This window comes from Cornus florida, unplaced genomic scaffold (genome assembly GCF_030987335.1).
Source record: "Cornus florida cultivar Cherokee Brave unplaced genomic scaffold, ASM3098733v1 CherokeeBrave_3.0.0_Hap2_Chr11, whole genome shotgun sequence".
Lineage (NCBI taxonomy): Eukaryota > Viridiplantae > Streptophyta > Magnoliopsida > Cornales > Cornaceae > Cornus > Cornus florida.
The window spans coordinates 26199800-26217137 of record NW_026775581.1 but is presented as its reverse complement, the minus strand read 5'-3'; the positions used below and the strand labels follow the sequence as shown (position 1 = coordinate 26217137).

Genomic DNA, 17338 nt, shown 5'->3' with positions numbered 1-17338 from the left:
CCGAATTATATTGTATTACGTAGTATAAAAAAATGGAAGGACAGCTAGGATTCGATTTGAAAGATTCCGAGATAATATACCGATAACTATTTCTTAGATCTTAAATTGTAACGTGGTATCATTACCTAATTAGTATGACTTTTGTTTTAAGTATAAATTAGACTCACAAATCTATGTCGATTAACATTTTAGTTTTAGATTTTAGTTACATTTGGATAAGTAGTTTTGTGACGACTCTGATTTTTAGGCCAACGTATCCTATGATGAACCAAAGGTTGACCTGATAATGGATCCGATAAGCGAAAGCGAACACAAAAAACAAGACTCAAATAAGTCAAAGTGATCTTTCATGAGGTCGTAGAACTCAATGAGAACTGATGCGGAAGCAAAAGGTCAGAAATATGACAAATAAGCCCCCAGTGGCAAAATAATTATTTTTGAAAAATGTGGATTCGGGTGCTACCGAGCACACCGCTGGAAGGACAACGAAAAACTAATCCATATGGACTTAAGAATCGCATGATTCGGAGTCCGGACGAGGGAGAAACGGCATGACGACGAAAAACGGACACTTAAAGCTTTAAGGGCAAATTGGTAATTATCCAGGAAGAACCGGGTGCAACCGAGCACACCGTTGGAAAGATAGCGAAAAATTGGTCAAGTTCAAAAAAAAATTCACTTGAATCGGAGTCCGAACGAAAGAGAAAAACCCAAAAGAAGAATTGACGTCGCGGTGGCCCGACGAGGGCCATGGCGCACACGGCGCCCATGCGCGAGCCCACCGGCGCGCATGCCAACGCCCAAAGACATGGCTGGTGGCAGCCCTTGGCTGCTGCTACATTTATTTTATCTGCCCAGAACTGAGGCTTAAAACGGAGGTCAAAACGAGTTTTTCTAGAAAAATACGAAGAAGAAACCCCCCCTAAAATCGAGTTTTCTACCCGACATCTCGGACAGAATCGAAAAAAACTCACTGTAAAATTCCTAAAATGCCCCTAGATCAGAACTAAACAAAAGGGTCATAAAGCTGCTAAATGAAAACTGGAAATTGAAACTTCACGAGGGATTTCCGGTACCAAGACGACATTTTCTAGAAAAACACGAAGAAGAAATCCCCCTAAAATCATGTTTTCTATTCAACCATGTCAAAAGAAGAAAATAAAACTGATGTGAAAGGTCCATAATGCCCCTAGATCAGAATATGCAAAAAAAAATGCGAAATGAATTCACTAGAGGCTCAAAACACAACCGATAAGGTTTTATCCGGAAACGACCATGCACGCAAATGTAACTTACCTATTTGGACGTGCTACAATGGTCCACGACTTAAAAATACCACCGATACAAAATTCGACCCCCCAACGGGCAAAAAGGCAAAAAGGCAAAAATGGAACTTATAATGAAAATTCGGAATCCAAAAATACAAAACGGGATCAAATGACCGTTTGGCCCTTGGCCACACTTCAAACATGATTAATAAGACCCTATGAAAGAATGAAAATGGAATTCTCACACCCGATGCAACCATGGTGAAACAATGACTTGCGATTTTTCAAAATTTTCACAATATTTCACGAAGTTAAAAAGTACATAGAACACAATATAATGGTCATTGGCCTCCGGCCTCATCTCATACATATCAAATACATTGAAAGAAGTGTACTGAAGTACACATTACATACATGGAATCAAATATACATGTTTTGACATATAAGTCTACAAAATGACATTTCATGCTAACATTCGCATGAAATGAAAACTTGAAAGCTACACGACATCCAAGGAATGCTAGGCTTCACGAACCAAGTCTTCGTACCTGAAATATGCCCCAGTATCGTAGGGATGAGTAACATAAAGCTACTCGTAGGAGATGAGCATGCATCGATCTAGCATTTTACAAATTTATCACCTTAAGGTGAAACATGTTAAAAGGGCTCATGCCACCTAACGTCTATGTCCAAGTGAGACTCGGGGAGCATCCTAAGCTACCATAGAGTCTAAGCAACAAGAATCATGTTATACATACGTGTATGAAACGAATCATGGTTGGGATATCCAAAGAACACGATAAGAAGAATGCTTGAGCATAGATTAACATGAATTGCATTTTCAATACAATTGAACTAGGTCTAGAGTAATCCATACAACATGACAAAAGCATATTTGAATACAAGTTAACAAGAATCACATTATCCATGCAATTCAACAACAAAAGAGCATGTTATACAATGCAACAAGGTTTAAGTTCTTAAAGCCATCAACTTAGAATCTAAAGCACAAAATAACAGTAGTGGTTCATGCCACCTAACGTCTATTTATAAATGAATCAATAGGATCAATCCTAAGCTTTATTAGAACGTTAAAACACGATTTTCAATATCGATGCAATTTAACCAACATTAAAACTTCCAATACAATGCATAAAGCATAATTTCGCGAAGTTAACATCCTATAACTTAAAATGGAACGACAAATAAGAAACAACAAGTTACAACATCATCTAATTATTAACTTGAAAATGAAATGCAAAATCAAACAAAGTGGATACTCGGACGTCATGCCGGATCAGATCGACAACATAGTTACTTTAGGGTTACTAGCCCATGGGTAACCTCCCTATGTACGCACTAGACCATATAGAGGGACTATCCCCCGTACTAGAACCACATCCTAGCCATAGTCAAATAACGACATCCCTAAGTTTCCACAATCAACAAGTTGTGCAACAACGCATATATCAACAGGAATATGCAAGATAATCAACTATCTACTAAGCACAACCAAATTTGGAAACCTATACAATACATGCTCTAAATCCACAACTAATATGATATGATGAATGTCGAATCTTCAGTGTGCGATTCGTTATACGCTATGCATGAAAGATGTTAAACACGAAGTGTGCAAATCATTATACAAGGCAACAATACATTCAATAAGGAAAACATATTCTCATAAATACAAACATAGCAACTATGTTATCCAATGTTCAAAACATAATCAAATGAATATACAATAAGTCTAAGTCCATGATTTGAATATAGAAACCACTTCTAAAACACAACTAGATCATGGAGCAAATTGATAGAATTTAAATAAATAAACATAATTAAATTCTATAGATTCCGATTCAATTCCAAATAACCTCAATTTAATACATGTTAAAGGGCATGGCATGGTCATCACCTATATCTATTCTAAAACTCAATTAGGTTGTTGGAACAACAAAGTAGAACTTTAATTAAATCATGCTAATTTAATTACCAAGATTCTAAAACAACTTCTAATAGTCCCAAATTAATATATACTAGTAAACAAGTCATGGCCAATACAAATATCAAGTTAAAGCCTTAATTAAGCTAATGGGACCACAAAATAGATTTTAATTAAGTCTTTGAATTAAAATCTCTTGATTTTCAAACTTAACCAAATGCTCTCAAATTAACCTATGTTGGAAAACATGCCAAGAACTAATGTAATATCACATTACAAGTTTATTTCATTCAATTTACGACCATGCGAATTAAACCTTCACTAAAGTTAAATATAAAATAAAAGTTACAATTTTCATGCAATAAATCCCAATTTAATACATGTGAACAACCATACCAAAACTTAATTTTCTAGCATGCCACAATACAATTCCAAGTTGTATATCACCATGAAGATTAAATCTTAAACATGAAATTTAATTAAACAAAAGGTTTCAAAACCTAACCGAATATTCTAAATCAAATATATGTGAAACTATATAGCATGTAAATCAAGAATATCAAGTCAGAATTTAAATAGAGTGAATAGTGCACTCGGGGCAAATTAATTAATTAATAATTACTAATTTTCAAAACACCTCCAATCACTTTCAAATTCAACTATGTTGGAGAGCATGCTAATGCCTAATTTAATATGCTAACATATATTGATTTTAAACTAGTTAAGGCCATGTGAATTAATCTTTCACCTAAGATAAATATTAAATAAAATCTTTAATACTTATTCAAATGTTCCAATTTTAATACACGACAATGAGCATATCAAGGGGCAATATAAAATCATGCTACATGTTTAAACCAAGTCATGAGCAACCGGGAAAATTAGATCCCGTATAAGAAAAATAAATAATAAAATCTCTAAATTTTATTATTTATTTTTCTTGTACGGGTTCACCCATTGATATGCTCATTGTCGTGTATTAAAATTGGAACATTTGAATAAGTATTAAAGATTTTATTTAATATTTATCTTAGGTGAAAGATTAATTCAAATGGCTTTAACTAGCTTAAAATCAATATATGTTAGCATATTAAATTAGGCATTAGCATGCTCTCCAACATAGTTGAATTTGAAAGTGATTGGAGGTGTTTTGAAAATTAGTAATTATTAATTAATTAATTTGCCCCGAGTGCACTATTCACTCTATTTAAATTCCGACTTGATATTCTTGATTTACATGCCATATAGTTTCATGCAAACAAAGCATCACAAGCATGCTATATAACAAGAATTTAAACTTAGAACATCTCCTACCTCAATTTGAGATGAAAATCCCAAAGGCCCACCAAAATGGAACGGCTGCGAATTCGACGAAACTACTAGGTTTTGTCGAGGACAACGCCGTGAACATAACTCCCATGAAAACCCCATCAAAATCATAACTTGACCTCAACACCAAACTCAATAAATAGTCAAAAATGAATTCTAATAAGGGGGAAAGGTAGAGCATGGCGAGGGGAACAACAAATGTTAAGGCCGAAGACTTTCCATCAAGGAAAAGTGAACCAAAAGAGGAGAGAGAAGATGGCAGCACCCCTTGGGCTGCCATGGGAGCTCCAGGTCGTGCATAAAGAGGGGAGAAGATGAAAAATGATACATCTCACCCCCCTTTTATAGAAATCTCAAAAAGTGCCCCGAACGGGCCCCGTCGGGTCCGAAAAAGTAAAATTTAAGCAGACGCGCTCAAATAGCAAAACTTTGTGAACAAAAAAGATTCAAAATAATAAAATATGAATAACGAAAGAAACGGCGTCGAAAACTGAGTCCCGAACAGAAAGTTATGCCCAAAACAAGTTTGGCACAAACTGGGGCCAAAAATCCTGAAACTGGAAAACATCGATCAGGAGAAAATTCCAAGAGTACACAACTCGACGAAATGTGAAAATGAATCCCGTACGAGGATCCAGGCTCAAACAAGACATTTTGCAATAACTTTTATTAATTGCACAATGACCCCTCCAAAAAGTGAAAACTGCACTTATGGCCTAGAATAAAAATATCTTCCAAAAATATTTTCTTAAAAACCCCTGAAATAAAATATCTTCAAAAGATATTTACAAAAAATACCCCAAGAAAAGAAAATAATTTCAAAAAACTTTGCATCTATACCCCTATGGACACCGGGAGCAACCATAGTACTTTCTTGCAAAAGTAAAGATACGTATTTCATGGAAACCACTCAAGATGGAGATACATGAAGTCAAAAACCAACTTTGAACACAAGAAGTGTGGTTACGCCAACAAAGTGTCAAACGGGAAAAAGACAAAATAGGGAAAATGACGAAATATGGAAAATGACGAAAAGTGAATAGTGTCAAAAAACGAAAAATGTGAAAATGACTCGGTTCTCAAAGGAAGTTGTCAATCCACGGAAAAGAGTCTCAGGAACCAATTCCGAAGACTCGAGATGACACTAAGCGACACGAAACAGAGCTCAGCAAAGAAAATTAAACGAAAAAAATTCATTCGTAAAATTTCAAGAAAAAGGAAAGGAAGGCAAATGACCGGGTCGTTACACTATTGCTATCTTTTGTGATAATACTAGTACAATTAATATTTCAAAAAATTCAGTTTTACATTCTAGGACTAAGCACATTAACATTCGACATCACTTTCTTAAGGAACTTGTTGAACAAAATGCCATGTCTTTGGAATAAGTGCATACTAATCAGAAATTTACTGATATTCTCACTAAACCATTAGATGCTTCTAAGTTTTCTCATGTTAGGCAATCTTTTGCTGTCTATTGTCATGATTAAGTGCATTGCAAAGACAAGAAAGGTAGAATGTAATGTTTCCAAATTTTACCACCTTCCAATTTCTGGAATGTTCTGATTTTTTGAGAGTATTTTCGTCTTTCCTTGTTCTACGTGCTGACACCGCAGGGTATGCCGGGTGTGTCCAAGAGTTGATTGGGACATTTCTTTGAGTTCAGGAATCTTAAAAATGCAATGATTGTCATTTTTGCATTTTTTCATTTTTCAGGCCGGACGATCCAGTGTGGGATCCGCTACCGGAATTGTTACATACGGGGATTTTAGTTGGATCCATTTGCATCTCATATATTTTATTTAATGTGTTTATGTGGGTTTTATATGGTTGTATGCATGTATATAATTTTGTGGTGAAAAAATTAGAAGGAAAATAAAAGAAAAAAAGATAATTAAAAGTGGTGGGACCCACCACTAGCTCATTAGTAATCAAGAGACCACATTTGGTCTCTCATTTTCTCTCTCCCCGTAGGTTTCCTCTGTCCCTCACATTTCTTCACTTTTTTCTTTTTCTTCCTAATCAAAACTTCAATCATTTATTTCTTCCTCATTTCTTGGAATTTTTGAGTGCCGTTTACGGCAATTCTAAGTGCTTGGTGAGATCTTCAAGTCTATATAAACAATTTCAGCTTTTGGCCACTCTAAGAATTCTGAAAATTTGGACCTATTTAGGGGTTTTTTTACAAATTAAGGTAGGAGTTCCTAATCCACGAAATTTCTTGTTCATTTGTGAATTTCATTTTTGAATTATTATCTAGCATACCAATTTATGTTGAATTTCCTCTAAAATGATTAGATTATTGTAAATGAAGTATGTGGCTACGTGTTTAGTTGAAATTGTATGAAATTGTATGCTTGTATGAATTAATTTCATGTTTATAGTCTTATCATGTTAAATTCTTGTTGAATGGAAGCATGCCATAAATTCTTTGAAAATTCTTGCAAGTATGCTAAGTGGTTTAGAATTTGATTAAATGTATGATTATGTGTATTAATTAACATGGCATAAAAAGGGCATGATGCATTCATGCATATCATTGGACATGAAAAAAAAAAAAAAAAAAAAAAAAAATTTGTTTTGAAATGAAAGAAAAGGGATTTTGGAAAAAGTTTTGATAAAAATGATTTTTAAAAAACCCGGACGCCGAGGAGGTACCGAAGGTCCGTGGAGTTAATGTAACCTAGAGGGAAATATGGAAATCACCCCAGCGTGGTTGAGCTATCTGGGCCCAAATGAAGCCGCGGAGGTACCAAGGGTCAGGGACAGTAGCCAATCATTCTCTCATGTCGCCGCGAAGTCACCAACGGACGGGTTATATTAATAGTTTGAAAAGTGATGGATGATTTTGAAAATGGGGAGTGACATAGCATGGCATAGCATTACATTGTCCATTTTGGCCTTATAATTTGTTGTATTTTCTCTCGGCATAGCATGATCCTGTTTTCTGTATTTCTATTCATTGTTTGGATTCATGGGGTCACAAGAGGTGTGTCTTAGCCACCACCTACTGAGCTTTATACTCACCCTATTATTTAACATTTTTCAGGTCATGGGAAAGAAGTGGCGGGTGACGTTCCATCACATGCCTAATTTGGATTAGGGGATCATTTTGTTATTTTTGTATCTAAGTCCCATCATTTTTTTTGTAAAACCTTAGTCTGTTATATTCGGTATAGAGACTTATGAGCTCTTGTTATTGTAATTTTGCTTCATGGACTGTAAGTTGATGTAATTAGAGTAAAATTCTAGTATGTGAGCATGGGTCTATGTATAAGACAGGTACTCCTTTGTTCTGGATGAATGGGAGGGTGATGATGGGCTATTTTAAGGAGGTTGTTGATATTGTTATTTTGGGAATGTTTTATATTATTTGTTTTGTGTGTTGGGACAGGTTAGATTAGTTTTGAGGGTCTAAGAGAGGCCATTGTTTTTTTTATGCATTTCAGCAGGTTGTTGTAGACCCCTTTTTAGCAGAGGTCATGCCGATTTTTTTTTTTTTTTAATTGGTATCATTTTCGGGTCGTGACAGCATAGGAGTTGCTTCAGAATGAGTATGAATGATCAAGTCAAGTAATTACTTTAAGGCTACAGACTCTCCATCGTGAGTTTGAAACATTGATGATGAAAAATTCTGAGTCAATTCATGCTTACCTAATTAGAGTTACTTCTATTGTTAATTAAGCAAAATCTCTCGGTGAAAATTTGAATGATCTAAAAATAATTGAAAAAGTTTTGAGAAATCTAACTCCTAAATTCAATAGTGTCGTAGCTGCAATTAAGGAGTCAAAAGATTTATCGAAGTTGTCTTTTACTCAATTGATGGGATCACTAAAAATGCATGAAGAAAGATTAAACAGGTCTACAGAAAGTCAAGTGGAGCAGGCTTTACAAACATAATTGGAGTTTAAAAGAGGCTCAAATGGAAAAGGGGAAAACTATGAATTTCAATGCAAAAGAGGGAATCAATTCAATGAAAAAGGGAGACAATTCAATAAAGGTAATGGTGAAATTTCTATTTGTTTTCATTGTAGAAAGAAGGGTCATATTGAACAGGATTGTTGGTACAAAAATAAGAATCCTAATATCCCTCAGTGTTCCTTTTGTTAAAAATATGGATATAATGAAAAAGACTGTTGGTTTAATCCTAAAAATCAAGCTAACTTTCACGAGGAAAGGGTTGATGAAGGAAAAGTTGAAGATGAAAATGCTAATGATCAACATCTATTCATATCTTGCCTCAATGCCACAGAAAAAAAATATGTGGTATCTTGACCGTGGTTGTAGTAACCATATGACCGAAGATAAATCTATTTTTGTTAAACCTGTTGAATCTATAAAGTCTCAGGTGCGTATGAGGAATGACAAAAGGGTGCAAGTTCAAGGCAAAGGAACCGTTGCAGTGAATGCAAATTTTGGTAAAAAAATTGATTCATGAGGTTTTGTATGTCCCAGGTTTGGCTCAAAATTTGATCAATTTGAGATAGCTACTCAAAAAAGGTTGTTCAGTTATGTTTGAAGATGACAGATGCATGTTGTACAACAAAGGAGATAAAAAATTAATATTGTTTTCAAAAATGTTTGATAACAATATTTATCTTCTTGATTTTTCTAAGCTCATGGATGATGAGAAGAAGAAAGAAGTGGTTGCATGGATTGCAAAATCAACTCTAGAAAAAGCATTAAGAAAAAACAAAGCGTGGAAGACAAGACTGAAAAGACTGAAATTTCAAACAAAACAAAGCGTGGAAGAAGCAACAATGTTGGCAGAAGATTCAAAAGAAACACTAGCAGTGATCGTGGTAGAAATTTGAAGACTTACCCTAAATTTTGTTAAAGTTGTTTGAAAATTTGAATTAAGGGGGAGTGTTGGAAGTTAATTCAAATTTAACTTCATTGATATCGTCGATGCTATTTTGACAGTTAGAGTTTTGAAATTAAAATAAAATGATTGATAGGTTTAGGCTGTTAGCGTTTAAATGATGGTTGTTATCATTAAGATTACGTTATGTCTATTTAGTACCTATTTAAAGGATGTGATTATAATCATATATGTATCCAAAAATTAATATAATTTACATAATTATTTCCTTTCACGTATATTTTTCTTCGTGTTCCAATTGTTACGTTGTCCATTAATAGCCAAAAAGGCTAACATTTATTACGTTCATGGAGTTCGATAATTTGTTTGTTGTTCAAAATTCGAGTGGTTATCAAAAGGTGGTTGAGATTAACATCTAGTATCATTCAAAGTGTTATTCAGAATAGGTTGATGGCAGGAGTTCAGATGGTTGCTGAACATATTATTGAAATTGTGTCATTAACTGTCAGAAGTTCACTTACAGATAGTTGTAACGTTTCAAATTTTCCTTGCAAATTTTATTATTTCCATTAGATCTCTCCACTCCAAGACAATATAAAGGGCATCTATTATTTGTGACTTGAAGGTATTAAATAGAGTGATCGATGATTCTTGAAAGGCAATTCCACCAAGGTTGATCCAAGCTTTTGGGGGCTCAAGCTAAAGTACTACCATACTCGAGGATTGTTATAGTGATATTTACTCAAGTCACTTATGTGAGTTCTCTACACCTTATATATACTTATATGTAGGGTATTATATGTATTTTCACCAAAACCCACTTTCACTATGTGTCAACAACTCCTTGGGATATTCTACCAAATTTTAAAATGTCATTTTCCAACTGATCAAATGTACATTGTCTTACCTCTATTATCACAATAATTCTTATGGAGATGTAGGCATAGAGTAATCACACAAATCCATTCGTGGGGGTTTTACTCTACTGCAGTAATGATACTATAAAGAGGTCATGCGAAAATAAATAAATCACTCAATGCCAAGATGATAAAACTTATCACCTCACATTCTTAATAATTTCAGTATGAAATAGAAAAAAATTAAAATGAAAAAGTCTTTATTCAAAACCCCAATTATAATTTTCCTTGTCTCCTAGGTATGTCTAAGTGGGGTATTTGGGATTGCTTCTCTACTTAGTGTAAAGCACTTTTATTTCAAAATATTACGGTGCAATGTGTTTGGTGAAAAAAAAAGAAAAAAAAGTGCTAATAGGTAGTAGAGTTTACGTCAAAGAAGCGCATTTAAGTAAAGTTAAGAATAGTAACTTTTAAAATTGCGGTAGTGGTTCATGTTTTTAGGTAACTAATTTTTTTTAGACAATTTAATCCTTGTATATTTTTTATAAATACAATTGTATCCCTGCTACAAACAATTAGCAAACAATATTTGGGATTCTATAACAAATGATAATTTTAAATTATTTTGGGACTCTGAGAGCCGCCTTCCAAATTAGATACAATTAATCATCATTAAAATATGTTTAACTCATTTATATTTTAGTACTCAATACAAATTCGATATTATAAACAAAATATGTGATATTTAAAAAAAAAATTAATAAATAAATTATTGAACTGAATGGAATTTTATAATATTTAATTAGAGAATTAGCACATGTTTAGTGGAAGGGTAATATAATAAAATTAGTAATAAAAATGCTTTAAGCAACATTATTACCAAACAAATTTAAAAGTGCTTGAAGTATAAAAAAATATTTTATATAATGTGTCATCAAAGGCATAACTGTATTTTACCGACAACAATTTTATAACAACTCTACTATTAAAAACACTTTTAACAATCCCAAACGGGCTCTAAGTTACTTCAACAATTTCCTGCCTTTATTAAGGGAAAAAAAATTACAATTTCCTGTCTTTTTCTATTTCTGTTTTTTTTCCATCTCTCTTTAGTCTAAGTAGTCACTTCGACAAGTTAAAAGCACTTTTAATTTGAATCAACTTTTAAAAGGTGAAAGAGTTTTAAACAAAATTTTAATATTTTTTGTAAATAAAGGCGGTTTTAAAAGTGCTATAAATTCTATACCTTAGACATTTGTAAAATCAAATACAATCTAATTTTTCAACAATGAAAGAATTTTGGGGCCGGGAAACTCTTTCTTATTCAAGGTTTAAATTCTCCTAAACTCTTTCCTCATAATTACCCGCCTCTTTTACTCGCGATGAAAAGGACAGGGAAGGACAGAAGTACTCCGGCCCTGCCTCTTTATGTTGCAAATTACTCCGAATCATACCCAAAATACTTTTGTAAAAAAATTATATACTAATTGAGATTTTTTATATCTCATAGCATTTTCAGCATTATGTTAAAATATTATTTTGTATAAAATATACATTGCCACCTATGATATATAATTTTTTTTCATCTCCAGCAATGTAAGATACATTACCACATCATCAATGTGTAAACGGATTGTGTATTTTACACAAAGTTTGTAAAATTTATGTAGGTCCTGGGACGACACATGATTGATTGTAGTTGGGAGATATATTTTTACACAAAAATTATAAAACAACCGTTGGATCTAAAATTAAATAATCTAAAATTATTGTAAATCTATCATGACACATCAGATTTACATAAAAAAAAAATATACATAACGGTTTGAGATGCTCTCATATTGCTTTGCATGTTAATTTTCTTTCTTCAATAAATTAAGAGATTTTTCTAACTCTAATGTTGCTATATAAATTTTAAAACAATAAATATTTAAAAATTATTGTTTTAAAACAATAAATATTTGGTTATATAACCAACGGACAAGTGGTCTAACTGTACCAGCCTCTTATTTCCCAAAGGAAGGTCATGGGTTCAAGTCTCAAAAGATAGTGCGTGAGTACCAATTAGAAAAAATATATATATATTTGGTTATATAAATTTTAAAACAATAAATATTTAATTTATACCGAATATAGATAATACTTTATTAAATTTATAAAATACGAGAACAAGTAATATTTTCTGTTTTAATTCTGAGGTAACTTGGTCAAATCAGATTTGGGAAGTTTTGGCATTTTCTTTTTGGCCTATCATTATTCACAAATGAATGATAAACGGAACAAGGAGTAAACGGAACAAGGAGCAGTGTTACTGTTACTTGTCAAACCGTACTCATGGAGCCGATCGTAGAAACTACAAGGGGAAATTTGCTAAAACGCGTTCAGTTGAAATATATAGCAAAAACAAAGCAGCATCCGAAACATGGTCTAAATCCCAAAGTTCCACGTCCTCTGAATTCCAAATTTCCTCCGTAAAATTATATTCACCAAAGATGGTTGCATTTTAAGCATTTCATATCATTTTTTCACCAGATAGAAGATACAAGCACATACAACAGAAAAGAGCCTCGTTAGCATGGAAACCAATCTTGATCCAGCAGTTTTTGATACAATTCCAACACATTGATGTAGCCAGGCTTGTTATTGTAGAGATGATAAAATAGAAATGACAATGAAAAAAAGGTTCACAAGGTCTTTATCGCAAGGACAAATACGGAAACAAGCTGCAAAAATACACTCCACAAACAGCATGAACTTGAAGGGTCACTCAACAAGCATCCAGTTAACTGAGCAAACCAGATAACAAGAAGACCAACTCAACCCTACTAAAAAAGAATTATTAGGAAGCAACATACCAATCACTTCCGATATTATGATACATAAATATGCAACAAAGCCAAAAAAAAAAATAATAATAATAATAAAAAAATAGGTAGCATCTTAATTTGAACCAAGGTGAGGTAGCAGAATCTGAATAACAACATGTCAAAAACCAGTTGCATTACTCTTTTTCACCCTGAAGCTGAATTTTATAAAGGCAGCTAACCGCAGAAGGCTTATCAAGAAGGAAAAGGTGTTAACTTGCTACATCTTAAATCAAATTTAAACAAGTAATCAAAAACTTTCACTCTCAAGTTCTGAACCTCAGTAAGTTCCGGCTCATCCAACAATCAAGCATAATGTGAAGAAACCACTGAAAGGCCATTATATTTAAGGAAACGAGATGAACAAAATATATGATAAGAGACGAACAAAATATGAGCCCTAGTTAGAGGAACGCGATCACATGGATCAGATGAGTCACAAGGGATAAATACATCCAAGGGGAGAAAATTAAATACATATATATGTGCGTGCATAATATGCATGTAAACATATCTAATATTTATGCATCTGCACTTGGAGCACTGTGCATGCAAATGAGTTTCTAAGCAAAAACTATACATCTTTATCGCTATACTGTTGTAGTAGAAAGCACATACAACCTGTAGCCGTGCTCAAATTATGCATCAAGTTCATTCCCATATAATGTAAGCAATTTTTCACTCTAAGAACCCAACAGAAGTTGAAGTTTACAGACTCTACCAATAAAACTTGAGAAACCACCCTCCAACCTTAGCAACAAATAATCAAAAACAGAACTTGCTGAAGAATACACAAACTTTTAATCTCTACCTCATAAAGATACTCAAACCTCCTAAATCAAATGGTTTCAGGTTGCACAATCACAAATACGGTCCGTCGCTCAAGATATTACGGGTCACGTAGCTACAAAACCTACAATACTAAGTATAAATTGACAATGATCAAACTATTCCAACTGTCGAGATATTCCGGGTCACGTAGCTACAAAACCTACAATACTAGGTATGAATTGACAATGACCAAACTAATCCAAGTATTTAGATCTTGAAGGCCTCACCGATGACAATAAAAGGCAACAACAAATGGTGAATCCAAAGTAATAATAAGTCTCATCCTTCATTACTCAAAAAACTCAATTCAACTACATATTAAATTGTAAACACAACTACATATTAAGTGGGTATAAAGCATTCAAACGATGTTCCCAAAATTTGACTTGTTCTGATCATAAAACTTAATTTAGTGAACACCAATAGACTACAATTAAGTACCCCAAAACATTCCTGCATCAACCATTCAACGCCCTCAAGCAGAAGCTGAGACTCCCTTGCTCCTCGGAGTCGCTTGAGTGCCTGAATCAACATCGAGAAATTGATAAATTAGAACAAAAAATTTCAAAGAAATAAATAAATAAGCACCCAATGAACTACATATTATATGGATTTACCTTCTCTGAAGCAGCTCTTGAATCTGCGGGGCAAGTGGCGAAGATACCTCATGCGACCAGTTCCAGTGGTCTTCCTTCTGATCGCCTTCACACTCCAGTTATCTGAAATGTTATGTACAACCCCAAATCATATATGAACAATTGAAGACGATATGTACATGTATGTAATTATGTGTATATGAAGAGAGAGAGAACGAGAGATAAGAGGGAGAAAGATTACATTTCCTGACACGGGCTGCAGGGAAGGCACAAGCAGAGCATCGGCTCTTCTGGAGATGAAAGCTGCGGCGACCACATCTCACACAGAGTGTGTGGGTCTTGTTCCTCCTCTTACCGAAGCTTCCTGTTCCTTTTCCCTGTTTCAATCACAACAAATCAGCTCTCATACACGCATATATAGATAGATAGATATATAGATAGGTAGAGAGAAAGAGAGTGATTAGGTCACCATTGATTTTGCAGTTGCAGAAGAAACCCTAGGTTTTGGGGCTCTTGGATAAAGAGATTTGAGTGCGGCGAGTAGACACCGTATTCATATATGGTGAAATGAAGCAAGAGAGGTTTTAGGGCCTAGGGCTCGAAAGAGATGGACAATTTAGTGGGCTACAGCCCCAGGTGGGTTTGTAAGCCCATAAGCTTCAATGAAAATAGCCCAATGCATTTGATTCAACGAACTTGAAGCCCGAAAATACGAATGCCAATGGGCTCAGAACGGGCTGGGCAGTCTCTAGCTTTAGCTTACGGTGTAAAAACTATATACAGCCCACCGGATAATTTCAAGGACGGCCAGGATTTTGCGTCCCCTATGAATCAAAATCTTCTCCAACACAATAGTAAACCGGTCCCTCCAGTTACTCATACATGTTCGGAAAATGTTATGATGTTAGACTTGCATTATAACATTTTTCTAACGCGCATCAATAACTTGAGGGGACCAGTTTACTGTTGTGCATGAAATGATTTTAGTCCTCTTCCACTGCAACATTCTTTTTTTTTTCTTCTTTTTTTTTCTTTGGAAAACAATATATATATATATATATATATATATATATATATATATATATATATATTACTGGATTGAGACTATTTTTTAATGAGAGTCTTGGAGATATGCGAAAAATTAATTATTTCTCGAGTAAAGTTAAAAATTGGCATCGCGTGAGTCACACCTTAGGTTAGCCAATGGCCTAATAACAATAGTGTTACTAACTTATTCGTTACTTAATTCTTTATCTGTCCGGTTAGATTTCCGCCCCATTCCTATTAGGAGAAATATAGAACTCTTTTAATAGGGTATGGGAGGGGCACGCAAATAAATAAGATGTAAATTTAACCCGTTCCGTCAAATGGCTATTTGGACGAATTTGGAATCATTCTAATCGGGTTAGGGGAGGCCTTCGGAAGTGAGTTTAAAACTCACAAAACTTCGAATTCGTCCTGATTAATAATTAATATCTACATCTATATCTATCTATCTATCTATATCTATATCTATTATAAAGTGTAAGCCTTTTCCTAATTTCTTAACATTTTTTATTTTTTTAAAATTTACATAAGTTATATCTCTTAAAATACCTAATTTAAAATCAATGATATAAAGACCCCTTTATACCTAGTTGTTAGGGATATTAACTTCCTCCAACTCACTCAAGGGTCGATTGTTGTCAAGAGTTAAATTCTTCCTTCATCACGCACAGCAAGAGCTTCATCACATCACATCAACAGAAGCATATATGAACATAACAATCAACGTAAAACACAATATTTTATATGATTCATCCAACTTTAGAGTTACGTCCATAGAGGAGATATTTCATTATTATGTATCAAGGAAGAGAATATACAATCAAATGTCAAAACCTAAGTCACATAGAGCAGGAGCGGGAGGGAAAGCGAGAGCGCGAAAGCATCAAAGTCTAATTTTTTTTAAAGCGGGAACATCTTAAGAGCGTCTGTATATTAGGTTTAAATAAAATTATATAAGGTCATGACATATAAATTTTGTATTTTTTTATTTATTTAAATCCATATGCAAATATATCATTATTTTTTACTACATTAATGATATATGTAATAAATAAACTAATTTTTCTCACTAGTAGATGCGTGGTTTCTTTGTAATATTCTCCAATTAAGAAGATTTTTGGTGATATATTTTCAAACATATGTTATGTGTGTGTGTGTGTGGTAGTATAGCAATGCTATACAGCTGGGTACACGTGCAGTTTAAGTAATTAATATTTATATTGAGTAATAATGTAAAAAATAAATGCATATATGGTAATATAGGTGTTCTATATCATTGAGACTGTAACAAATTTAGTTGTATAAAGTGAATTCGTACGGAAATCGCGAATTAGGAAAATAAATTCGCGAATTGCAAAAATTGAATTTGTGGATTTTGGGCGAATTCGCTCCCAAATTGCAAATCCGCATGCGGAGCTTAAGAGCGGGGCCACTTTGGACGAATTGTGTGACTAAGGTCAAAACTCCACTTACTCTCACTCATCACTCTTAAGGCTACATCTTTACACTCAGGAAGTACATGTATTCTCCCCTCTTCTCTTAACACTCAGATACCCCTTTACATCTTTCCCTTCTCTCTCTCTCTCTAATCCCTCACACCCTCTCTATTTATAGATACTTCAAACCCAATTTCTAATTATAGAAGAATTCTCCAACTTGCATACTAAAGAGTTGTCATATCAGTCTTCAACTATAAAATAACAGCTTGACGAAATCATCGTTCTGGAGCTCATTACCAACGATGAACTTCCAACAAAATATGAACATATTCAATTGGGA

General features: G+C 33.8%; 1 protein-coding gene across 1 annotated transcript; it reads right to left on the bottom strand.

Annotated features, from left to right (window-relative positions):
* Positions 1-14183: 14183 nt before the first annotated feature.
* Positions 14184-15095, bottom strand: LOC132285699 (large ribosomal subunit protein eL37z). The gene is made up of 4 exons (XM_059787887.1): positions 14982-15095; positions 14754-14889; positions 14534-14635; positions 14184-14438 (listed from the first exon to the last, which is right to left on the bottom strand). The coding sequence occupies exons 1-4, from the start codon at positions 14982-14984 to the stop codon at positions 14392-14394; spliced, it is 288 nt and encodes a 95-aa protein (XP_059643870.1). The 5' UTR covers positions 14985-15095; the 3' UTR covers positions 14184-14391.
* Between the last annotated feature and the right edge of the window lie 2243 nt (positions 15096-17338).